Here is a 26,861-nt window from a genome sequence, read left to right on the forward strand (position 1 = left end):
CTGGACTATTCCTTCCAAAAATGCTACTACCAAACCATTCCAATCTGTAGTATGTGCTGCACATTTCTAACCCGGCCTCTTTTACTTCTAGCTTGAGTTGGCAGAGGAATTGATGAAAATCTACTATGATTTAYCGGAAGCAGCTCCTGCACTACAGAAGCGCAGCATTTGGACATTTTTTGATTTAGAGCATGTTAGCAATCTAATTCCAGGCAGCAAGCAGAGTCAGTCATTTATGAATTAATCTTCACAGGCTCCATCAATCATATACCTGCCAATCCTGTAACATTTTTGCATSAGACATACAGCATGTATTGCCAGTTTCTTTTCTATTAAATCCATTAGAGATTGGGCTTTCTAGGAACTGAGAAAAAAGCACAGAGATACTGATGCTGGAGATACTGCCAGATAAAAACCTATCACAAACTCAGCTATTTTTTTCCCCCTCAAAGCCCTTGAAATCCTTTGAGTTACAAGAAAAGACTTTTTAAAATGCAAGTATTTCTCTACGACAGAGTTCGAACCGCTTCAGCCAGAACACAACTCGACTGGGCTCTGTTCCCAACAGACGACCATTATGGTCTTCCCCCCCCCTCACCCCGCCCCCGGCCTCGCGACATGGCGGCCGCGCCCCTCCCCTCGCGACATGGCGGCCGCGGCCGGCACCGCCCCCTCCTCGCGCCGGTGCCGCCTCCTTCCCGCCCCGCCGCCGGCCGCGGGCGGGCGCGGCTCAGCGCGGGGGGCGCATGTCGGCTCCGCGGGCCGCGACGCCGGGCCCCGGCGGCGGGGCGGCGCCGGCAGTGGCGGCGCGGGGTCTGGGCCTGGGGCTGGAGCTGGATGCGGCGCCGGAGCCGGAGCTGGGCAGCAGCACGCAGACGTCGCACCGGCTGCTGGCCTACAGCGACGCGCTGCTCTCCATCATCGCCACCGTCATGGTGAGCGGCGGCGGCGGCCGGTCAGCGCCCCGGCCTCACGCCCGGAGTCCCGCGGGGCGCTGCGCCGTGCCCCTGCGCCCGGACCGCCTCCCTGCCTCCTTAACTTATTTCCACGGTGTTTGCGGCCCTCTTCCCCCCCCCCCTTTTTTTTTGCGGTGTTAGGTTGAAATTAGGCCTTCTCGGTGGCGCGTGTATCGGCCAGCCGCATAACGTACGCTGGCGGGGGACAGACCTGTCCCCGCTCTGCAGGAACCAGCGTTTGTGTTGGAGAATTTGTGGGGTTTATTGGTTATAACGTGAGGCATACATGCTTGTGTACACTTTTTTTTTTTTTTTTTTTTTTTTTTTTTTTAATGAAGTTCCCGCAAGACACATTAGGTGCTGATGTGGTTTTATTTTTTTCAGATTTTGCCTGTGGCTCACACGAAAATACATCCTGATCAGGTATTGTATGTTTTCTGTTCTGTTGTTTCTTCTGCCTTTGTGAGTACATATAACGCCCTAATTTAACTTCCCATTTTAATTCAAGTTATAGGCTTTCAAAAAGACATACCATCAAATGACATAGAGCCAGCAGAGGTTTCCCCCGAGGGAGGAGCTGTTGAACCAGAGGCAAAAATAAATGAATAAATAAAAATATTGAAGCTCAGAGTGATCTGCAAAAGTCAGGACTTAAGGGCAGAATGAATTGTTGACAGCTTCACCTGTTGACAGACCATTGATTTTATTTGGTTACTCTTATATGGATATGAATTACCTGTCTGAGCAAAATATTTTTTTAAAAAGCATCTGCTGTTTATATGGCAGCATCAGTTAAAGAATCCACATAGAATACAAATTGAATGCTGGTATTAAAATCAGGATAATTGCAACTGTGGTCATGATAAGTAGGTGGAATGAGAAGAGCTGCAGAAAACACAGTAACTTTGAAAAAACAGGAGTGGTGGGCAACATCAATTAGCACTTGAGAAGGTTTACAGTGCTTTATGGCAACTTACTTTCTTACTTTTAAAAACACAGCAAGACTTGTCTCATTTAGTTTAGGAAACTGAAGTGTGATTCATAACACAGCAAATATGCTGCCAGAATCTATGTAAGCCAGTGTGGTGGTACCTGCAAAACTGACAGTGGTTGAGCCCTTCCCTGCCTCAGTGTTAACCGTCATCACATGAAAACCTGTGTCATACTTCTGCTTGAGAAGTCAGTGCTGAGAAAATGGAAAGGGCATTTTGTAGCCGTCCTGCCTTTGAAATGCATTATCGCAGTAATGAGAGAGTGCGTAAAAGAATCACATAGAGGACAGGGCATTGGGAAGCCATGGTTTAAAGAGATATGTTGGCACCTCATCTGCCATTAACTGTATGTTTTGGCATGCTTACAGGTGCCTAATAAGGCAGTTCCTCTGTTTGAATAGTGAAAAAGAGGGTGTTGGAAGAGAAGTGTATTCTTGGTGGGTGTTTTCTAAAAGTGTATCCTGTGACAGTACATCATTCCTCCTTGCAGACGTTGCGAATAATTTCAGAATGTAGCCTCTACCCTTCTCCTTCCTCTGTGTGTTGCTTTTTGCTTTGTTTCAGAAACTAGATGAAAGTATTGAACAGCTCCTTCTAGCAAAAATTGCAGTCTACTTGATGACCTTCTTAATAGTCACGGTAGCATGGGCAGCTCATGTAAGGTAGGAATGGACACTGGGAGTGTTTAATACTACTACAAAGTTAAAGAAAAACTATTGTTTAAAAGAACAGGAGAGAACCATATATATGATATATTTCTATATTGGATTATCTTTTGTTGGATAGTATTAAAAAGAAACACCACCCTAAGCAGTGACTAAATGTCCTGTTATGCTATTGAAAGAGCAAGATAAAGAAGAACAAGCATTATATTTTTAAAATTGGAATTACTCTTCATTTAACTTCATATTCTAGATGGAATTAAACCTATATTTTTGTGAAAACAGCATGACTTCTTAAATTTTGTGTTGTGCAAGTAGAAGGACTTGGACATCACAGTTGGTCCAAAGTTCAGCTTTCCCAAACTTCAGCAGCACTTCTTACTAAATCAGTGTTGCAGATGTTGCATTTTATAGAGCTCTGGACACTGCCACCTACCCATTTCTTATTTTAAAATAATTAACGTACAGGCGTCTTCTGCTAGGAGCAGACAGGAGGAAGCAAGCACTTTTAGTCTACTGCCATAGTATGATGAGGGCTTTTATTCTTAAGAACAAGGAAAGTTAGTCCTGTTTCCATTCCCCTAAAAACGTATTGATTGTGTTCTGCTTAAGTCACTAAAAATTACTGTACTTTCTTTAAATCTCACTTAATTGGAGGCAGTTTTGTTTTCTAATAGCTTGGTTTCTCTGTAATACTCTCAAATATTTACAGTAATTAAATAGCACTTAGTTAGAACTCAATGCAGCTGTTTGTTTTTTCAAACTGATTGATTTACCTGTAGTGACCACCTTCCAGGGCTAGCAGGTCAGCAAAAATGTTGTAGTTGGTCTTTCTTGGATATACTTGTTTTGGGGTAATGTGACAAGCCTCTAAATTCTCACAAATCATTGCATATTAGAAAGCTATGAATGGATAGTGTAATTCTAAAGAAAACATGGCCAGAGTAAGTGTTATGTCAAATTATCATACTGCTGAGATCTTCTAGATTAGGCTAAAAATCAAGTTAACTCTGCAGCTTACTCTCTACGGCTTTGGAATCATGACAGTTTTCATTTGAATTTTGGAATTGATAAATTTTAATATTTTTTCCCCCTTAAGTAAATGGATTGAGCACTCTACTATAGATGTAATTGAGACTTGTAATTTGATAGCTGCAATTGATATTTCAGTTTAGTGCTTTATCACCATTCCTGTTCCTTATTTGCATAAGTAAATGCGCAAGCATAGTTCTTAAATGTGAACATTTGCCCAGAGCAGGAACTTCATTAACAGGTTATGAGGCAGTTTGCAGAAAGAGCTTGTTTTCTATTTGCAGTAACAGCGGTGCTGTATCTTCATGAGAAATAATTTTAAGCTTTGATATGCTGAAAAGATTCAGGTTCTGAAAATGTAAGCTTGTCTGTTCTTCCAAGTCAGATTTGGAGAAAATGAAAATAATAGCTCTTCACAAGGGCATATGAGAAAGAGAAAAATTAGGTGCTGGATGCACCCTGAACGTCTGGATCTGTTATGGAAGAATCTGTGCAAAGCTATTTCAGAGCTCAGCTCCCATACAACATAGTTTAGTGTGAGAAGATAAAAGTCAGTCTGATGCCTACCTCTTTTATTTTGGGCATCAAGTAAACATGTTCAGTTTCTTTTGTGAGCAATAGTTCACTGTAAAAGTCTGCCTTTGTTCATGCCTCAGCAGTATTGTATGAGCAATAGGCATAGGTTGCAAGTTTCCAGTTAGCTCTGGACCTTTCCTGTGTTTAGGTAAATCAGTAGCTGGTAGACAACTAATAATAGTTGTCCTTTAGATTCTGAAATTTATGCAGTTTCCTGGCAATCTTGTGCCAGGTCATGGAAGACAGGTGTTCTGTAGCAAAACGCCTTTGGGAGAAAGCAACCAAGTAGCCTACTCTGACTTGGATGCATTTCATCTTATAAATGAAGAGGCAAATCCTAAGGAAAATCAGTGAACGACTTGTGTATGAATTAATGTGCACAGGCTGGGCCACTCGTAAATCATGGAGCAAATGAAATCAGGTTCTCCTGCAATATCATCAATGTAAAATTTGTATGCAGCGCTATAATGCATATTTTGGGGAGCTGGCTTGTTCATTGTGTCTTCCCTTGCCTTGGCAGGCTATTTCAGGTGATAGAGCTCATAGACGATGTCCTTGCTCTTCTAAATCTGGTGAGTCTTGTTAAAATACTTGACTAGCTAGTAAAGGTAATTTTTTCGCGTGTCTGTGTCTGGATGTCAGAGAGCTTTTAGTTTAGATAGTGTAACTGCCAAATGTTCAAGACAGGAAGATAGAGTTTGAATTCCTCCTTGCCAAAGTGGCAGACTGATAGCTAACTTGCTTTTAGGATGAATAATTTTAATCATAATCCAAGCAAGTTCTACACTAGATTAGCCCAAAGTTCATCCAAGAACTGAGGAGTCTTCTATGGAGAAAACTCTTGACTCTAATGATCTGTATGACATCTGTCCTCCAGGCTTAAGAAAATGAAATGCTGTGTCTTCTGAAGCAAAAATCGTAATGGTGAATCTAAATTACAGCTAYAGTGTTTCTCCTTATGTTTGGAATACAGAATTATATAATGTTTCAAAAACTGCCTACCACTGAGACCCCAGTAGTGTCTTTGGATCACTTGATTTAAGCTCTACTCTGTCATAAATGTTCTTTGTTTTAAAAAAACTTCATTTATTTCAGAGCATGTTTTCTTTAATGAGTCATACTAATACTTCAGTTACTGATTGGTTTAATGGGATGCTATAGTGGTAAACGTATTCCTGTTTTCATCTAGAACTTTTATCCTACTATATTGTTTAAAATTCTGCTCCCTGGTAGTGGACATACATACCGTTCATCTGATTTTTGTTAGTAAGAATACTAGGTTTAAATTCTGTGAAGTAATACTGCAAGAAATTATAGGAGAGGAATTACTTAAGGCATGTTGTTCTTTTCTAACAGCTTTCAAAGCAATGCATTTTTGTGTATTTGAGCTTTTTTAATTTGACCTACTCTGTATGAACTATTTGAACTCAGAAATTAATGCTTTTCACAGGTGAAAATCAGAAGCATTTGCTTAGGAAGAAAAATATCAAGGTGTAGTACTCTTGCCATTGCTACTTTAGAAGAAGTCTGTTTAGAAACATAAGCAAAACTTTTTTTTGTGTTACTGGTAACAAAACTTCAACGATTTCTAAAATCAGCCTGTATAGTTTGGAAAATAAATCTAGAAGGTGAGTATTAGAGCTCTGAAAAACAGAAATGGCAACTGAGGACTAGCCGTTTGTTGCAGAGGTAGCTCAGCTACTTTAGTTATGTCTTTTCTTGAGGCAGCACAGGTATTTTGTTTGTATTGCATTTTCTAGACAAATCTTGAATGACTGGATTGCCAGGTTGTATTTTAGCTGGTGTTTCAGTTTTTGTTTTGTTTTGTTTTCTAGGCTTGCATGATGATCATAACTTTCTTGCCATATACAGTAAGTCCTTTTCTAGTATTTTGACTTATGTTAAAATTACAGGGTTTTTTGTTATTTATTTGGAAAGACTTTACCCATAGTATTCAAGAACTTAGGACAGCCTTATTGTGGTATAAATCCCAAACTCATTGCAATAGTTACGCTGTAGTTTTTTTTGAATGCATGAGAACATGGTATAATCTTGAACTGCTACATGCTGTAGATCTGGAAGAAAATAGATATTCTAGAAGGAGGTGTCAGTCATGGGAAGTCATAGCTTCTTGAAAATTTTGAAAGATGTCTAATTTGACTGATTAGAATTTTGCATTTTTAAGGGAAATAATGCTGTTACAAACTCCTCCTTAGACTGCACAATATTTACTCTTGTAATCTAAACAGAGTTCTTGATAACCCTTTTGACTTATTCAGCAGTGCTGCTTCTGGCACAGCCAATCTCAGTTGTTAAATCTGCAAATTTGATGTCAGATACCCTTTGGGCCTAGGAAGAATATCTACAACTGAACACTGCATTAGCATTACAGAGCTGTTCCTTAAAATGCTGGTTGATTTTCATTGAGTGAAAAAATTGTATGAAGGGAACCTGTTTCACTGTGGATTTTACATATACATATAACATTATAAAATCTAAATTTTTATATATATGTGTGTGTATRTGTATACACATGTGTATACACATGTGTATACACAATGTGTATACACAATGTATATATACATGTATACACATATGTATACACAATGTGTATACACAATGTATATATACATGTATACACATATGTATACACATAATGTGTGTGCCATATTAATATTAATATACCACATTAATATTTCGTATATGTGTGCGTGTTTATACATATACATAAACATAAAATCAGTCCGCAAAGGGTAAAGCTATGATCAGTAAAAAGCTCGCTATTAGCAAGAAMACATACTTTCCCCTTTGTTTTCAAGCAAAAATAATTTTAGAAAGCTGTCAGGGTTACCCTAGTAAGTCTCTATGCTACTTTTTTCCTAATGAAGCTGTAAAATTTAGCACAAGAGGAAGTCATGGAGCCAGAGCTTAAAACGTTTAGCAAGTCTCCCAGTATCAAGAATATTCAGAGTTACAAACATTTTGGCCCTGAAAATGCTGTCAAAATCACACTTCAGCTACATGCCAGCTGGTAACTATAATGAAGATACAGCATCAGGAGGACCGTGCTTTGGGCTCAGTCTCTCTTGTTCAGAAGCTTTTGCAGTATCAACATATGAGCACAGCTCTCTCCTCCAGATGCCTTCAGTTGGCATGCCAGTGTGTGTTTGTGACAAGAAACTGCATTTAATGGATTTTTTTTGAAAAAAAAAGTATTACTTGAGTTTCAGTATTGAATGAAAAATACTTCATTTTCTCTACTGCTATTCCTATATTGCTGCTTAATTAAGTGTTTAATCTGGCTGCATTTTTCCTTCTAGTTTTCTTTAATGGCCTCCTTTCCAGATGTACCTTTTGGCATTTTCCTGTTTAGTGTCTGTGCTGTTGTCATTGGCCTTATTCAGGTATTTGAGCTTTACTTTTATATTTTCTCTTTTAAAGACTAGATTTTTTCTTGTGTAGATCTAAAACCAGGTTTATTAACTGTGGATCTAAAATACTAAATTTTTGTACAGCATTCTTTTTCAAAGCTATGCCTGCTGTGATAACGTAATACCTTTGTATAAGAAGAACGGTTGTATTGTCAATGTCCAATGAACCTGATTTATGCAACTAAATTGACTAAACTCAAAGTTGATTGAATTAGAACTCCTTCCACACTTGTTAAAAATGCACTGGGAAAATAGTGGTTAGTATCCTGGATTGATCATTCCTGCTGTGGTTCTTGTTGAGCAGCATTGGCTGAGCAAGTCAATGAGCGTGGGCAGTCTGCTTTAGTTTTAAATACTTAYCAGATGGCACAGTTTTTCCTCTGGGAGCAGTACCTTGTTCTTTTCTGTTTCTTGTTGTGGAGGTCTTTCTTGGGTAATGACAGGCTCTACAGGGCAAATGAAGGTCCTCATATGTAAAATGTTGTGAAAACGCAGAGCTTTTGAGACCAGCCGTCCATGTGAAAGGGAAGAATAACCTTCAAGATGTTGGAGTTTGATATTTCAAAATTTCATTGCTTTATAATTGAAATGATGTATACTAGTATTTAATAATTTCAGTAATGCTCTTCTCTTTGCAGGCAGTGATAGTAGTTTATGGATTCTATCACCCACACTTACTAAATCAACAGATACAAGTATCTGAAAACCAGAACTTCTATAAACGTCATATCTTAAAGATTATTTTAAGAGGACCAGTTTTGTGCTTCTTAGCAGCCATTTTTTCTTTTTTCTTTATTCCTTTGGTAAGTTCTTTGAATAGTTGTCCTTTAAAAATGATGCATTAACCTAAAAATTGGATACAGCAATTTGTATTATTTGTATTTAGGACTAAGCATTAACAACTTATTCCTATGTTAAATGTGCAGAATTTCTGTGTTGCCAGTTCTTTGGTGATGTGAAGGTGGCCACTATTCTGAGATGAGGATGTTTAGTTTAAAGATGCATCTATAGTTAGATCTATGAATTTGTGTAGGTTGTGAAACTCCTGGTATCAGGAGTATTTGCTTCATTTGCTCTGCATTGATTTTTTTTTTTTTTAACACTTCCCTTATTTACTCTTCGAAAGCAAGTCTCTTAAACTGTAACTCAGCTGCTTGTTCATAAGTAGTAGGTAGGATAATGTGAAAAATTACATGAGTTAAACACCATGTTGCCTAAAAACTAAAGACAAGTGAATATAATTGATACACTAAGTCAAGGTGTTAACAAATAAAATAAATAGATCAGATATTAACATCTTCTAAAACAAATATTTTTGGCTGAATTCTGCTCTTACACTGCAGCTTCCTCACCCTGCTTTATTAAATGGTATTAAGTTGCTCCTGCTGAGTTCATAGAATCATAGAATCAGTAAGGTTGGAAGGGACCTCAGGAGATCCTGAGGTCCAACCTCCCTACTCAGCAGGGTCACCTAGAGCATGTTAGACAGGGTTGCGTCCAGGCAGGCCTTGAGGATCTCCAGAGAAGGAGACTCTGCAACCTCGCTGGGCAACCTGGTCTAGTGCTCTGTCACTCTCACAATGAAGAAATTCCCCCTCACGCTCAGGCGGAACTTCCTGTGCTTCAGTTTCTGCCCATTGCCTCTTGTCCTGTCACACAGGACAACTGAAAAGAGTTTGTCCCTGTCCCCTTGACACCCTCCCTTCAGGTACTTGTACACATTGATAAGATCCCCCCTCAGTCTTCTCTTCCCCAGGCTGAAGAGGCCCAGCTCTCGCGGCCATTCCACATGGGGCAGGTGCCCCAGCCCTCTGATCATCTTTGTAGCCCTATGCTGGACTCTCTCCAGTAGCTTCATGTCTCTCTCGTACTGGGGAGCCCAGAACTGGTGCAATACTTGAGGTGAGGCCTCCCCAGGACTGAGTAGAGGGGCAGGATCACCTCCCTCGACCTGCTGGTAACGCTCCTCCTAATGTACCCCAGGACACCGTTAGCCTTGGCCCCAAGGACACACTGCTGGCTCATGGTCAACCTGTCATCCACCAGCACTCCCAGGTCCTTCTCTGCAGAGCTGCTCTCCAGCAGGTCAGCCCCCAGTTTGTACTGGTGCCTAGGGTTATTTTTCCCTAGGTGCAGGACCCTGCACTTGCCCTTGTTGAACCTCAGGAGGTTCCTCTCTGCCCAGCTCTCCAGCCTGCCCAGGTCTCTCTGAATGGCAGCACAGCCCTCTGGTGTGTCAGCCACTCCTCCCAGCTTSRYAGCATCAGCAACCTTACTGACAAGGCACTCTGTCCCCTCATCCAGGTCATTGATGAAAAAGTTGAACAGGATGGGACCCAGTACTGAGCMCTGGGGGACGCCACTAGCCACAGGCCTCTAACTAGACTCTACGCCACTGATGGCGACCCTCTGAGCTCTGCCTTTCAGCCCGTTCTCAATCCACCTCACTGTCCAATAATACAGTTTGTTAATAGCTTAATAATACAATTTGTTAATAGAGTTGTTAATAGCTTTCATGTTCTTCAGAACTGCCACTTGGAACCGCAAGCTAGTCTGTGAATGTATCATGAGTTTCCCTGCCTCTGTCTTATTCTTCAGGAATAGGTGTATCTAAGAAACCTCCTGTGGGAATTATCAGTGTTGAAGTAATTCGCAGATTTGGGAGGATATTTTCTTCTTCTRTGACTTGCATCCTTACTTCCTTTTACTCCCTCTCCTTGTTCCTTAGTGTAATTTCTTGTATGTCCTTAACAGCCAAATTACTGTGTAGGTTTCTCTTATGTGAATAGCTTAGGATCTGCTGCATTCTGTCTTTGGGACAGAAGTAATATGCAGACCATGCAGCATATTTTAGTTCTACCCTGAGGACAGCTGGCCCAAAGGGACGTAGAAGCAGTTACATACTTAAAAACAAGAGCAGGAAACAGACACTATTGAAGGGTTCTTTTGTTCGGTGAAACTGTGGAGACCTTCTCAGATTTCAGAAAGGTAGGATTTTTTTTTTCTTTTGTAGTGACAGTACTTCACAGCAATGTTTAACATATCTTTAATGAAGTCAGCAGCTATAAAGGAACAAGGAGAGATTTGTGCAGTTTTATGAAGCTTGTATAGAATGTTGTCAGAAGCAGCACGGACACTCTGTCCTTGGCAGTGTCTTTCACAAGTGTTTCTCTGGCCCTAGCTTAAGAATCCTTGAACTTGCTTCCSTCCCACTCGCTTCCATATATCACCTAATTCCAATTCATCTTTTWTTTTCCAGCATCCTGAAATTACACAAGCGATTAAACCAAAGAAAGTGTTTTGATGTTTTTTGCAGGTTTTTTTCAACTGTGGCTGTTCCCATTACTACATGGTTATCTAGGCAGCTTTGCCAGCACAATGCRGGGCTGTCTGGACAGTTCATTCAATAAATAGGATATTTTTGTCTGAATGACAAGTGATAAAAAATGTTAGAAACATGAGATAGTACCCTAACTTCCAAAGAAATGATTGCTGCTGCCTTTTTAACAGAATTATCTCCCTTTCTGTTTTAGCTTGTCTCATTGCTGATTCTAAACCAGGTATTACGGTTCTAAACTAGGTATTAAGTTGCACTCATAATATTCAGGAGGCAAATTAGCTCTTTTTTCAGTTGTAGCACCCAGGTTTGTTTTATAGAGGTGCCTGTGCATTCGGTTGTTGGCCATTCAATCGCTGTCCAAAAAACCCCATATGTTTCAGCTGAACCTCTTCCACGTCATAAAGTCAAAATTTGTGGGGGTTTTTTATGTGATTATACATAAAGATTGAGAGTTATCATTTGATGTTAAACTTGGAAGCAAATTTATGTTTCAGTAACTAAACTAAAACTGTCTTGATTCCTCTCCATAGTCTTATGTGCTGCTTGGCCTCGTTATCGTTTTTCCACACCTCACTCGATTCATTACCTGGTGTAAAACCAAGATTGTTGGTGAGTAACAGTACTCATAAGAAGCATATTCTGATGCATTGTAAGTTGTCAACTTGTTATCCAAACAACATAGTATTAAGCAGGTTTTTTCTACTCCCATTTTCATTGTTGGCACTTAGAACATATTGATCTGGGGTTCTATTGCTGTGCTTCCTAGACTCTTTCCCCTTTCCCTCCCTGTTTTCCTTCATTTGATCTGTGGTGTTGTAGGTTTTTTTTTCCTCCCATATTTTCCTTACTTTGCTGCTTGATCTATGTAAGGCACATGTTACAATGTAGTTTCTGAAAGCAGAACTCTTCTGGTTTGTCCTGAAGGTACACCTGTGCACATAAACAAACATACACATGCATGATGGCTGTACACTGTATTTCCCAATTTAGAAGGTGGTTCTTCCCATTAAAAAGGTTACATGAGTATTGAACAATACAGGAAACTGTATTGCCTGACTCACTGTCTCTCCAGAAATACTGTATTTTCCCACATTCTCAAACTGTTAAGCAGCAGCATATCTGAGAGTCTGTAACAACGATTAGTAGTAATATTAAGTCAAGAACTTCTAGGAGAGTCTACTGTTCACTGTGTTACCTTTGATTAATGTAATTACAGTGATCAAAAGATCTGACTGCATACATTCTTTAAGTCAGTATAAATCTGTGCTGCTTGTCATCATGCTCCTTACTCTGTATTCTTTCCACCTCCCTTGTATCTGCGCAAACAATTGCACAACAGCACCAGCAGCTCATTGACTCTACCAGAGAGGAGGTAGCTAGTGCCAGAATAAAGGAGAAATGTTCATATTTGTGTCTGCTGATACTGTTTAGCCTCGTGTAACTCCATCTGTGTTTACTGCAAGTGGGAACATACTTTGGCTCTGCCATGGGGCAGTAACATCTGACAGGGAGGCAGAAATGCCTTGATACAGCTGAAACCAAATTCTCAGAGCCAGAAACTAAACACATGCCAATATTGTCTGTGCCTTCTGCAACAGGTCACCGCTGTGTACATCTGACCACCCTGTCTGATGACTAAAACTTAGCACTGTGGAGAAAATGTCTTCCTGATCCTGTTTGCCTGGAGCAGAGATCTTTGCTGTTTGTTTTTGGTTTTATAAGTTAGTGCACTAATAACTGAGATGTGATTACACTTGCTTTTTTTTTTTTTTTTTTTTTTTTTTTTTTTTTTCAGTTCTTCTCTTTACTAGCTCAAGAGCCTGTAAAGCTTTTCCTTCACCTTGCATATATTCTGCAAGTGGTGCAGCATGGCTAGCAAGGCAGCCCCATCCTTCAGGATGAGTTTGACGCCTTCCTTTAAAAGCTCCAGAGCCCCATCTTCTGACCAAACACTGGATTTATTTTACACCAAGTGGTTTGATTTCCCCAGTGCTGCTTAGGTGCTGTGCAACACCTCAGGAAGCCCAGTTTTGTTTAGTTTAAATATTTTGCTTAGTTACAGCTTCAAGTCATTGTTGACTCAGTAGAAACAGTATGCCATGTACTTTAAAGGACAATTTTTTGTTCTGGAAGTACTTGTTGTCCCAGGAAGGAACATGAACCTCAGGGAGAGGCAGAGCTGCAGAAGAAGGTGTGTGACTGACCTCTGTGGTCAGTCTCTTGCTTCTGCAGAAAGATTGGGCAGTTGGGAATAAAAAGGAGTGATCAGTTTTGGTTTTGTTTTCCTTTAGCTACCTTATTTTATACTTCCTGAACTTTTTGTGTTTTATTAGTAAACATCTAGATTTGTTTTCCAGGCCAGAGAGATGAAGAGGAACACAGAAGCTTAGAGACTTTCACATTTTACCTCAGTGAGCCTCTGAGTAAGGAACGAGTAGAGGCATTCAGTGATGGAGTGTATGCTATCGTAGCAACCCTGCTTATTTTGGATATATGGTAAGGCTTTGTGCTCTCACACTTTGCGTTGCTAAATGCAATATTAAATTGTAACTTTATGTAATTTTTGAGAAATAAAACTAAATAAGCATCGTCTTTTACTTTTAAAATCTGCTGTGGTTACCAGAGGTACAATTCTCTAAAGCATACCGAGCACAAAGAAGAGTCTTCTAACTTGTACATTTCAGTAGTAGTAGTACACATCAGTCTAGTGTATGTTGGGGTGGGGTGATGTACTTGGAAGTCTTGAAGAACAAAGCTTGCTTCATGTTTTATATTTCTGAATGAAAGGCACATACCAATAAAAGATGTTTAGTCCTACTGGCAGCTCTGTTACATTAAAAGAATTAAAATTTACTTTTAGGTTTTCTTTCAGATCCCATTTATACACAGAACTTTTATTTGAAATACTTAATTTATATATTWGAGAAGTGCAAATAAAGTGGATGCCTGTTCATTCATACTTGTTCAGATTAAAACAGCATAGTTCTGTGTTACTTCAGGTCTGTGTTTTTATCATTAGCATGAAAGGTAAAGTGAGCTTTCTCTCCACAGTGAAGACAATGTTCCTGATCCCAGAGAAGTTAAGGAAAAGTTCCATGGCAGCCTCCTTGAAGCTTTAAGTGAATATGGACCTAACTACCTTGCCTACTTTGGCTCTTTTGTAACAATTGGTCTTCTCTGGTTTGTCCACCACTCACTTTTCCTTTATGTAACAAAGGCTACACGATTAATGGGACTGCTTAACATACTGTCGTTGGCTTTCATTGGAGGGCTTCCGCTGGCTTATCAGCTAACCAGTGAATTTGCAGAGAAGTCTCACAATGAAATAGAAGCCATTCAGGTCAGCTGTGTTACCACTTTCTTTGCCAGCATATTTCAGTTTGCAATATGGACTACAGCCCTCCTCCATGAAAGGGAAACTTTGCATCCTTTTGCTAGATATGGTGGCAAGGAGCATGCCTTCATGTTTGCCAAGCTTGCCCTCTACCCATGTGTGAGCCTTGGGGCCTTTTTTTTAACATGCTGGTTAAGTGAATTTAGCACAGCAATTTTCCATCTTATGCAGATTGTAATCCCATTTGCTTTTCTTGCCTTACGCATTTTTGTTAGAATTTCATTAAGTGTCATAAAGTCAGTGATGTCYCTCTCCAGACGGAAGGTTGTGTTGCTAGAAGAGGAGGAGGCGTGTTTGTCTCCTAGTGAAACACTATCTTAAATTTCCATGCAGCACATGTGAAAATTTAACATTACTTCAGTTCTAACTCGCATGGAATTAATGCATGGATTATATTGATTTAACACAAGCTTATATTGATTTAACTAAAGCTTGTGTTTATCATAATTGGGGTGTATATATATACATATATATATATATATATAGGTGATGCTTAAGACCATTTCTCCAAAATACCTAATTGGAACAAATTGGGTTAGTAGGAGATAAAAAGAAAAGCATGTTCTCCCTGTTTAAAATCACCTCTTTGGTAAAAATGCTGCTTGAAGTGTAACTGCACTGATGATCACTTCAGAAACGCACAAACATGCTCAGCAAGATGCCCTTTTTCTGGCATGTGGAAGTTATTGTGGCAAACACAGGTATAGCTAGCAGGTGATTGTGCCGCTATATGAAGAGCGAATGACGCCTGAYGACACGAGGGCTATCTCTTGAGTTTCTGGATGGTAAATCGGTAGAACATTTATGCATACAGATTGTTGGTTTTTTGTTTGTTGAGGTTTTTCCTATGGTTACACTGTCTCTTCTGCAAAGCAGCAGAGTTCTGATGGTGTTTCAAAAGCTACTTGCTTTTGAATGACTCTAAGCATGAGTTTAGGTAGGAGTTGCAATTGTGACTGACATGCAGTCTTCTCTACTCCCTTAACAGATTCTTCTTCAGTTGTACTTGACTTTCTTTTTTTTTAAAGGATGTATTTAACAAATGAGGATTCCTGTGGCTACCTATCTAAAGTTTGAACCAGATCTGTAATCTCCCAGGGAAGAAGCTTGGAAGAACTGTGGGACCACCAGTAAATTTGTTTTGTGCTGTGAAACAAGCTGTCCCTTTGAAAAGGAAGATTGGGATTTCTCAGGGTTTTTACGTCTRTTCTTGTGCCTGTTGAAAGGAACCTCCTTGAAAAAGGTCAGCTTGAAGACTTGACTCAGGAGTTATAAAGGTTATGAGACTTTCTGCCACCTCTGAAAATTCCTGCTCAGGCCAAGGAGTTGAGTCTGTCCCTATGCAGAGGTTAGCTGAGGAGTTAATACAATGAATTCCTACAGATTTTTGAGTTTCATTAAAGGGTCTTAACCCAGTAGGAGTCTTAGTCCCTGGGATACTGGAGTTTTTAGGCATATATGCAGCTGCTCCAACTTTTCCCTGCATAGAGCTGCATAGAAGGAGTATGCAAAGTCATCTGGGATCTGGTTCCCTGGAAGGTTATACATTTCTTTTGGGCAGAGCCATTAATTTGTATCTTGAACTGTCTTAGTGCCTGATAACTTTTCTGCCATGTTCAGAAGTATTTGCAGGAATTTGTCCTAAAAAATATTGTAGCAAAGAACAGCTGTAGTAACTGTTAGTGAAGACACAATCAAGGTTATTTTCCGCCTGGATCAGTCTGAAAGCATTTTTACTTTTGGTTTGAAGCACCTTGGTAAGTTTAGTGTTAGGTACTTCATGTAAATCTTCAGATATTCTAGGGGTTTTATACCTGGTTGATGCTGAAGCGCTTGCAGTGGGGTTGTGCACTGTTCTGTCATTCTGTCTGGATTCTTGTGATAAATTTAATAAAAGCACTTTGGGTTCTGTATGATTTTACTTCTAATGTGTATAAACCATGAATATGTGTATTTGTAATAAACTGAGTACAAAAAAAAATTCCAAGTGTCTAGCTCTTAAATTCAATCTAGGTAGTGGAAACAAATCCTGATGTTTACAATTAAAATAATGCTGGAACTCTCTTTACTTTTTTCCAAGACTGGATAAATACTGTTCCATCTCAGGACTAAGGGTTAATTAAACTGAGCATAGGCTAGTGATTTGTTTCAGATGARACATGAAGGTGTATTTTGTAGATGGTTTAGTTGTTCTCCATTCTCATTCTAGTACTTTTTGGCATATTAGGTAAATTAAAGCCAACTACTTATCAAGAGTGAGCAAGCAAGCTGTTGGAAGTTTGGAGGTTTGAGGCTCAAGTTTGACTCTGTGTGGGAGGGGAAAAAAAAAAAGAAGAAGATCCATGGTAAGTAGTGCTTTCATACCCAGATCATCAAAGAAATATTGAAACATAAAAATAATTTTAAAGTATATATTTAAGGTGTACAGAAATGTTGGTATTTTCATTTGATGTACTTAATGGGASCTGAAAAGGAACCTGACCACGGCTCTCAAGGAGCCAGGAATTGTGTTGTAGCCATCTGACAAGTGACTGTTGGCTACAGTAAGATTTTCCTTTCTTCTTCCTTTCGATTTGCAAGGGAATGACACCACCTGCAGAAAACATGGTTTTATACGTAATCAATGTAGCATTATTCTAACCAAATTTAGTATTATTTCAGAACCTAAATTTGACRCCAAACTTGATCTGAGAACTCATATAAAGAAGAGGATAGTTGGTATAAATCGTTCTGAAAGACTATTCTTGTAAAATCTAGGGAAATAACTGCATTTCAGAATGAGGCATCAATAACTGTGCTCTTAAATAGATAAATATTTCAAAATTTATTTTTAAGTGGTTGTTCTCAACAGCATTACTAGTGATCACAGCTTTTTGCCCCTAGAAAAATTAAGCATTCCTAATGACTAATATCAAAGAGTAGCTGATGTTGGAAGGTGCCTCTGGATATCATGTAGTCCAACCCCTGCTCAAGCAGGGTCAGCTACAGCAGGTTGCTCAGGACTGTGTCCAGACAGGTRTTTTCATCCTCTCCAAGAATGGAGACTCCACAGCCTCTCTGGGCAACCTGTTATGGCACTTGACCACCATTAGAGTAAGAGAGGCTTCCCCCMCCACCACCATGTAAATGAGCACAACTTCATGTGTTAAAGTTTGTGCCCTTTGCCTCTTGTTCAGTCACAGCACCACTGAGAAGACCCAGTTTCCGTCTTCTGTACTGTCTCCCATCAGAAGGAGAACAAAGTGAAGCCTCCAGAAATGAGGTGGTGCTGGTTCATAAAGGCACTGGCTGAAGAGCAAAATAYGCTGTTAGCTTAAAGACCTACTCTTTCTGTAGAATAACTTCTTAGATAAAAACATTGCTTTTTTTCCTCACCTTGTCTTAGAAGTTTGGAACTTTAACTTACAGGATGTCTTACAAAGCTCATAYTTACAAAGCAAACTGCATTTAACACCACCATCCTTGTGAGTAACAAAGCCACATACAAACTTCTTCAGCACTGGGTTTGTCAGCCCATGTCATCAGAAGGTGTTTCAGGATGGTGGAACAGAGAAAAGGCTCAGCAGATGACTGATTCAGGTCAGCTGTATTTCAAAGTAAATGATGCAATAATGCAAGAACCCACACTTTACAATCTTTTCTTTGTAGTATTAAGTTAAAAAGCACTTCTATCTACCTAATATGTGATGTAATTTAAATTTGTTACTTTTCARAACTGTAGAGTAACATCTAGACAAATACCAGACTGAGTTTGGGCTTTGCCAATAGCAGTTTGAGTCTGTTCTCTTTGCAGATAAGCATAAAGCTTTTAGTTAAACTGCTGCTGCTTTTCATTTGTGAGACTGACAATTTTTAATCGAAATTCTGCTACTTCTGAGGTTTTCAGTGATTTTATAACTCTTGTCCAGAAATTTATTGGACAAAAGTGGCTGAATAGTTTCTAACTGACTTGGCACTGAGCTTTCTGCTGAATTGCTGTGGCATTGAACTGATGGGAACAAAAGTGATCCACACAGCAATGTGGTTCTCCAGGTGAGTCTCAGAGTTGTTGCTGCAGAAGGGAATCCTAAAAACAAACATAGTAAAGATAGTAAGTGAGAAGAAAACTTTCATGTGGGGATGGAATATCTTTCAGAGCTTATTGATATAGCAGGTACAACAATGAAATTAAAACAATCTTCTTCTGTAAATGAATGGAATACTAATAATCTAACAGGTTCTGCTAAACAAAAGTCTCTTCAGAACTCCGTAAGTGAAAGGTTTCAATTACACATGGCTTGATTAGCAGAAAATAGCACAGGCAATTATCTTTCAGGGAGTTTAATAATCATATGCTCACTCTTTCACTATGTACATTTTCTACAGGCAGGGATTTGAAACTGATAACACTAATAAGCAGTGGGGTAAGATACAAATACCTCAGTTTTATGAGAATAGGAAATATGATCCAGAATATTTACTTAGTTGCCTATCACATAACAAAATCATGTTACTAAGGTTCAAAAACACACTAGTCTTTGCTAATGTGTTCTTTGCCTCCAGAATCAAAAATTTTAGATGCAGCTAATAAAGTTTCTTTGGGATAGGTACCTGCAGAAAGCAATATATCAGCATAGCTCAGTTGATAGCATGTCTATTTGGGCTAAAAGCCTGCTAGTTGACATCTTTAAGAACATAGTCATGCAAACAGCTAAAGTGTTCTATTTCACTGCTTGCACTTCCGTCTCTGCACTACAGCATGGGAGGACAAAAACGTTAATGGCTCCAAATGCCATTTCCTTAGGCTTCAAGATTCTTTTTAGATGAAGTAAAAATATTGAGTCTTTAGCTTTTAAAAACAGGCTGGAGAATGGGAACTTGTAGTCTACTGGTCTATTTTTTTCATGATAAACACAATTTATTTTGCAGTATGATGGCTTCTTGCTGCTGAAGGAAATGTGATCAAATACTAAAACATGGTGCTGGCTAGTCAAAGTATTTTATAAGCCACAGATAAAAACTCTAGTCATGAATTAGGTTTTGCTGAAAGTTCATTCATGTCATCCTACTACAAAAATGTATTATTAATGTAAAATGATTAGTAAAACCACAAGAAGACAGTTTTCAGAAGCCAGCAGACAAAAACTTGTCAATATTACTCATGATTAAGAGCCTGCACCCCAAATTTAGGATCCTTTAAGATAGTTTATTTCTGTTTTTAAAAGACTATTGTTTCTAATATGAAAGCTACCACCCATTTGTGCTACAGCAAGAAAATCTGCTTTATTAGAAAGTCCACGTAAGTAGAAATAAGTAGTTATAATATTTTGGAAGGAGCATGGAACTCTTAGTTTTAGTGGTAAAACTCTCCCACACTCATAGAAATGACTTTTCCTTTTCTTAAATACGCATTTACCTGCACCCACTGGCTTTTTTAAACATTGGAATTGCCCTGTTCCTGATTCCCCAGGGGCTGCGTTACAGTTTGGTTGGATACCTGCAATGCCATAGGGGTTTTTTACATTGTGTCAAGGCCTTTGTGTGAAGGGCACAGGCAGTTAAATAACTGTATCAATATTTCAAAATAAAAAATGGCAACAGTGCTTTTCTTTAAGTTCTGGATGCTGCGGTTTTACATCACTTCTCCAGTAGACAGGGGAAAAAAATAGCATACTATTATTATGGCAGCAGATAAAAACAGAATTCTTGTATTAAGGCCCCAAGCGAGTTCTTCACAGTGGTCACCAACAGCAAATTCAGTTTAGTTATTCCTAAAAAGTAAGGATTTACTATGCCTAATCCTTTTCAGATTTCATGATGTATTTGCCATGGGCTTTGGCCTTCATTCAAAATAGGCCATTTAAAAAATCTTTTAATAGCAATAGACTTCTAAAGAAAAGAATAGCCTCTCCTGAAAGGTACATGTGTATCCAGGGAGTTGAAACTAAAGCTGTTCTGAAGTTTAGGCCGGCAGCTTTAAACTTACCTTTTCTTAACCTTACTTAACTTTTCCCCAAATGGGTTTCAAACATTGTGAAATGAATAGGTGCAGAGGCTTCCTTAAGCATGGATGCTAGCTCCTCATCTTTTATGTTTGTAAATTAGATTTATTACAATTTACAAATGTAAATTTGTAATTTTAAAATACAAATTTAAATACAAATGCAAACAATTTTATCTTTGTAAATTGTAAATTACATAAATTAGAGGAAGAAAGTCTTTCAATGAACAAATACCTTATGATTCTTGGATTTGTCTGTTGCTTTATATTATCTACTCTTACTGCTCCTCGTAGGGGGATGGTAGTGCAATTACCTAGTGAATACAACTTCAGTCATGTAAAGCTTTCAGTTTCCTTTGCTTTGTAAAATACTATGTTTTCCACATGGAATAAAAATGAAGTTTCACACTGCAAAAAGATCACAATTTAGCTAGAAAGGAGAGGTGAAATTTCAGCTTTTCTCATCCCCTACCAGCCTATAATTAGCATATCAAACCACACCAGAGCTGGGATTCTTCTCTTCTACAAGGTGAACATCTATGTGTATGCAAGTTCCTCTAGGCTCCCTCATAGTAATGAGGAAAAATAGTTCACTCTATTGTAATTGCCTATAATAGATCTTAGAATTGACTTACGCCACAAAAGCATCTGTCCTCCCCGTGAACTAATGACTAGGTCAGATACAACCATCTGCATGTACTCAATATCCCAGCYAGCAGCTGCCATTCCTAAAAGCTGTGTTACTAGAATGTAAAATAACTAGAAATGGATGAAAATCCCAAGTTGCTGGCTAAGACTGGCCAGAACATTTGAAGGTAATCTTCTCCCTGATGACCGCATTTCCTCAGAGAGGAGGGAGAGGAGTGTCTTTTTCTGCTGTCCTCCCTTTCAGCCCAGCACGGTTAATACATGGAGTAACCTCCTGCATGCACGTGCGCGCGTGCACACACACACGCACGCACACACGCACGCAYGCAGTTTCCTCTGGGCTTCCCAGAAGAGCCTTTCTTTTGGCTACCGCTGAGCTTGGCTCCAATCTGGTCCCTGCTGGCTGCACGCTCCTTGCTTTCCACACGGGCACCCAGCTGGCACAGCTATGCAACTCTCTCGTTAACTGTTTTTTTTTTTTTTCCTGTGTTCTTCCTCTTGCTAAATGTCCACACCTTCCCTTGTCACATTGCCCCTTCCCTCCCTGCTACCTACTTTCAGAACCTTTTAAACAGAAAATACAGTAAATTGAGGCAACTCCAGTGTTTAAATTGTTCTGCCACTTGTAACAAATACAACAGCCCATCAGTTTCAGGGAAGTCATGACCCAATCTCAGCACATGTTGAGCAGGGCTGCAACTTGGCTTCTTAACACACAATTTAGAAATGTGTGATGAAAAGGGGGCTACAGGGTTATTTTACTCTCCTTAGCAAGAAGACAGTCAGAAGAGTCACAAGCTGCCAAAGGAGTGGTGACTGATCACCACTCAAGACCAAATATTGGAGAAATTGTGGTGTGTAGACCTCATGATACACCCTGCAGCATGCAAAGCTTTAATTTCTTAAAAGTTCTTTACTAGAAAGAAGGCATAATCTATCCAGTACAGGGAATGTGAAACTAAAGAAACATAGAAATCAATTTTGGAGAGATATTTTAATGTTACAGTAATTTTAACATTGGCTAACTTGGGGATTACAAAACACATAAAAAAAATGTAGAAGTATACTATTACATCTTAATGTCCTTATAAAGATATACGATCTGAAAACAAATACTGTAGCACACTACACAGTTTCAGCAATGGTAATAATTGACATCCTCTACAAAAAAAAAGTGTTCTGCCAGTGTTCGTTGTCAAGAGTGGCCTTGCGATGGCTCTTTGAATCTGGGAGTCTAATTAGACTATTCAGACTATTAGATACCAGAGTAATTTGCAAAACTATGTTTCAATTTCCAAAACCTTTTGCTTCTAAACATACTGATTTGATTTTTTTGATTATTTGATTTTTTAGCTGTTTTGCCATTAATAACAGAACCAAAGATGTTTAGCTGATTACCAAAAAAATTATTTCTCTGCCATTAGCTAGTTATATAAATGCTTCAGAGGTAAATGCCTGACTGTTGGTTCTCCATAAAGGTTTATGTACCCAGGGAAGCAGACGTGTCCTTCAGGTCTTTTTTGTCTATGAATCCATCCCTGTTATGATCAATTAATGTGAAAGTCTAGATGATAAATTGAATGGAGAGGTTAATTAGATTTTTTTTTTTTTGATTGTAGCTCCATAAAAGCTGTACGTTAGTGTATGTTTAGTTCGCATTCGAATCAAGAAAATATTAATTCCTCATTATTTCTCTTCTACTAAAATGGACATTTCTGATTTAAGAGAAAGGTTGAGTGAAAAATATATACGCAGAGCCTTCTTACAAAATTATATAAGCTTTCAATACCCTTATTTTTGTGCTTGCTGGAATATGATAGTTGCATTTGTCTTTTATTCATATTGTGAAACACTTTCAAATTATGTAAACACAAAGCAAACTTCTCTTGTTGCTTACAGAGTGACAATGTTCAAACTTAAATTACCATTTGGCCACAAAACATACTCAGAGATAGAAGATAGCTCCCTGAAATACTGACAGTATTGTATTTTAATGCAAATAAAAATTATTTCAACATGACCCAAGAACTTTAATTGAATGCCTGGTGCAGTTATCCACTGCTGTTGCATACTTAGCACACCGCTTTTTCACTGTATTGTATTTTTTGTGGTGAAGGGTATGCCCACACAGTGCCTCTCTATTTCAACACTCTGTATCAGTATACATGGGGCAGAAAGAACAGGAAATTCTCACATATAGGTGAGTCAAGGTGTTGGCAGAGATGGAAAAGAGCCACTTGTAATACTGAACTAGGTTAAAACTYATCATTCAGCACAGGAGCTGGTGGCTTGATAGTGGCAAAGATGCAGTGTCAAGACAGAAGTCTGACCCAAAAGAACAGCTCAGGGGACATCCCTCCATCTCCAAGCAGAATTTAGTAAAACCAGTATTTCATGTTTCAGCTTCCTGCTTTATAAAGATGCAACTCCCACACACTTGTTCTTCAGACTCACCTGAAAACCACTAGAAATATAATGCATTCTCTTCTTCCGTTCCTCTTGACCCCCAACACCAGAAGAAAATCTCAGCGCCTTCCCAAAGCATGTCCACTGCTAAATGCCGTGGTGATTGCCTGGTTGTGAAGAGTTAGCTTACTATTTTCACTGGAAAGAGTGATGTGCTAGGCTGTCCTAAAGAACCTGCCTTTATAACGCATCCTTCACTGAGGGGGCAAGGGCAAACTTGCAGCCAGTCGTGTCACACAGGAGGTGCCAAACCCCTTAAGAGAACTCCAAGCAAACAAAACATGCATCATACGAGGACAAACTTGCCAGACCCTCTGCTTCCAGGACATTATACAACAGCTATTTATATTTGAATCCCCCCCCCACACACACAATTGTTTGCTGCCTAGAGGACTGCTGCTAAGCTAAAACATTGATGGGTCAATATATTGCAGCATTACCATAAACAACATACTGCATGGCAACTGTACTGAGTAACTTGATGACAAATTTATCTGAGGTTCCAAAAATGTGCCTGTCCCCAGCTGTAGATACACCAAATGTAAAAGGATTTTAATTAACTTGGGGAAATGTCAGCTTTCATTAACTTTGGCACAATTGCTCCTTGTTTGCAGACACAGCCTAGGGTAGTATTTGTTATATATGCGTTCAGATACAATTATATAGGATGTAATACTTTCAGTAATTACTTCTTTCTTTTTTTAAGGGATCTTAATTACAGCTTTGGTTACCTCTTCTGAGTGGAGGTGACTTAAGACTTTATGTGAAGTTTCTGTCTCAGACCTCCCAGTAAAGGAGCACAGTGCATTCAGAGATCCCTGCAAGGCTCTCTTTGAGAGGCTTCCCATCTCTCTATAGGTAACAACTACAAAAAAACAGAAACTATTTAGATCACAATTCTGTACTTGGTAATACATATCTACCTATATCCTTTACTGGATCTTCTTCATAAGCATATAGGTTTTGCACATGCATAAACATAGAAGCTGCATATTTTCTTAGTATGAAAATGTGGTATGATGCATTTGCTACTACTTATTAATTCGAACAAACGTGCAAAGTTTAGAACTTTTCTTCTATTGTAAGAAATAGTGCACAAACATTCCTCTTTTAATTTTCCACTGTGTAGCTCCCCATTGCAAACACTTCTCAGTCTTTTCTTTTCCAGATTAAAAAGCCCTAGTCTATTTATTTTGTTTCTGTGAAAACAGTACCACCCTTTTAAACATCCTTGTTGACATTATCTGAATATTTCTCAGTCCTGTTCTCTTCTTTAAGAAATGGGAGAAATAGAACTGTATATATACACAAGATGCACCCTGAAGCAGAAGCAAAAAACAATGCTTGTTATATTTAATGTTCTGTTGTACTGAAGGTGAAACTACTAATTGGCAGAGCCCCAGTAGTGTTGTGGTAGCAAAACTAATTATTTATTATTGTACAGTAACTTTGAGAACCTTTATTGTAAACCAGCTCTTAGAGATTTCCAGCTGAAAAAGACAAGTGCAAAAAGCTTAAGCCCAATGGAAAGAGTATATTCCATCACACAAGCAAAATGTGCATTAGTCTTTTGAAATAGAGGAGTTCATCTGTAGAGGCAAAATGTCACTGAGAATTTTGTTGTGTCTTGCTAGCACAGCTACCTAAACATTTTGCTAAAGATGACAGAATACATACTAGCTCAAGGACGATTAAGAATAAACAATCCAAAATGCATGCTAATGAGAAGTTCCTAGCTTTTATCATTTTGAAATAACCTACCTTATGGAACTGCAGAAGTAACTATACAGACACTCAGCTTTCCCTACAGCGATTCTAAGGCTTTACGGCAAGGCAATTTTTAAAAGGCTTTATTTTAAAATACTGGGTTTGACGTGGATCAGCAGGAGCTGTGGAATAGATGAATCTAAAGATAAATGCACTAGAGCTGAACTTGGGCCCAGGGAGAATATCACAATAAAATACAACCAGCAAATGTTGCTACCAGAGGCAGCTATTGGCAGAGAAAATGAGAAAGCACTGTCTCTTTCTGGGACACAGCTGACAGCAAAGGAAAGACAAAAAAGGCTTGCATGGTAATGTGGAATCCCAGGATACAAGAAATAAAATATGTTTTCTCTAACATAGCATCATTACTTTAATAGCATTATCTACATTTAGGCCTCAGCTCACAACGCAGTAGCCATTGCGAACTTTGCCATGTGTTTCACTGTAACATAGTTGGATTATTGTATGTAAATTACTCCTGAATTACATGGTTCTGCAACTCTATGAGCTCAAATTCTTAGAGGCTGCAGTTGCATTAATGAGATCTCCTAAAACCACATGGTCCATGCTGACAGATTACAATGCAAGAGTAAATCCAACATGCAAAAATGTTCTCAACTGAAATAATAGTATCAACAGACGGATTAATAAAACATTTATTTTCCAGATGAGTAAAAACGGGTGACCAAATTCTATCTTGCTGTTCAAACGAGGAGAGCCGCTGCAGGATTTTTTTTTCTAGATATTTCTTAAAAGATAACCTAGACTTACTTTCACACGGAGTGAAAAAAGCATGGGGGGGGAGAAGAATGCCCTTTACTGGTTACAATACTCGGGTAGTAATGTCCTAGCTCAGCCCGCTAGACCCCTCAGGGCTTTTCATCTGTTAAGCTGCCGATTTTGAGCGAAGGACGTGGTACTTCTTGTTCGAATAGACAACAGGCACGCTGCCAGGCGTTATCCCTGGGGCAGTAGGCCAGACGCAGGCACACCTGTCCGCAAATGCAGAGCCCCACGTGCTGCCTGCTGACACATATGCAAGCTACTCGTGGCGTGGGCAGCCCTTTCCCCTTGCAGGTTAAGGCCTCCAAGGGAATAATTTGAAAACTGGTGGGAAGCATCTTGCACACTTTTCCTGTGTGCCAGGACCTGGACAGAACACCCCAACCAACGGAAGAGTAAGGTACAAGAACAGGCAGGATCAACGCCCAAACCCGGCGCGCAGGGAAACCCGCAGAGCTGCTTCGCGTAGCGCCACGCGGTTGCTGCAGAAACACGGGGGTAAAGGCTGCCAGGTCAGCCTGGAAACGCCCACGGCACGGCCAGCTCGCCAGCCGCACACGGCGGTGCCCACGCCACCGCCCCGTATAATGGCGGCCGCCCGCCCAACGGCCGCGCGCCTTGGGGTCACGTGCGGGCGCACGCGCCCAACGGCCGCGGGGCCGGGGAGCGGCGGGGGGCGGGGCACTTCCCCGCTCCGCTCCTTCCGCCGCGCCGCTGCCGCCCTCCGCGCGTCACTTCCGGGTGTGTCTGCCCCGCCGCCAGGATGATTCCGCCGGTGCAGGTCTCGCCGCTCATCAAGGTGAGGGCGACGGGGGCCGCGGGGGGCCGCTCTTC

General features: G+C 39.7%; 1 protein-coding gene and 1 long non-coding RNA gene across 6 annotated transcripts in view; both read left to right on the forward strand.

Annotated features, from left to right (window-relative positions):
* The first annotated feature begins 718 nt into the window (after window positions 1-718).
* Window positions 719-16,296, forward strand: TMEM175 (transmembrane protein 175). Of its 3 annotated transcripts, none has more exons than XM_085317464.1 (11): window positions 719-935; window positions 1,341-1,379; window positions 2,513-2,610; window positions 4,739-4,790; window positions 6,054-6,089; window positions 7,539-7,622; window positions 8,288-8,452; window positions 11,520-11,598; window positions 13,347-13,485; window positions 14,041-14,329; window positions 15,412-16,296. In XM_085317464.1, exons 1-11 carry the CDS (start codon window positions 747-749, stop codon window positions 15,427-15,429), a joined length of 1,188 nt encoding a protein of 395 aa, XP_085173590.1. In that variant the 5' UTR covers window positions 719-746; the 3' UTR covers window positions 15,430-16,296. The 3 variants fall into 3 exon arrangements, with proteins under 3 accessions (XP_085173590.1, XP_085173599.1, XP_085173580.1); XM_085317473.1 differs by having other exon boundaries at window positions 14,041-14,169; XM_085317454.1 differs by having other exon boundaries at window positions 14,041-16,296.
* A 10,392-nt stretch (window positions 16,297-26,688) lies between these two features.
* The window catches only part of LOC146600812 (uncharacterized), an 8,262-nt gene continuing 8,089 nt past the window's right edge, over window positions 26,689-26,861 (forward strand). For all 3 annotated transcript variants that reach the window (XR_014897369.1, XR_014897371.1, XR_014897370.1), the window contains exon 1: window positions 26,689-26,826. This is a non-coding gene — a long non-coding RNA (uncharacterized LOC146600812). The remainder of the gene's footprint in view (window positions 26,827-26,861) is intronic.

Source organism: Rhea americana, unplaced genomic scaffold (genome assembly GCF_003343005.1).
Source record: "Rhea americana isolate MKP2758 unplaced genomic scaffold, rheAme1 scaffold_115, whole genome shotgun sequence".
Lineage (NCBI taxonomy): Eukaryota > Metazoa > Chordata > Aves > Rheiformes > Rheidae > Rhea > Rhea americana.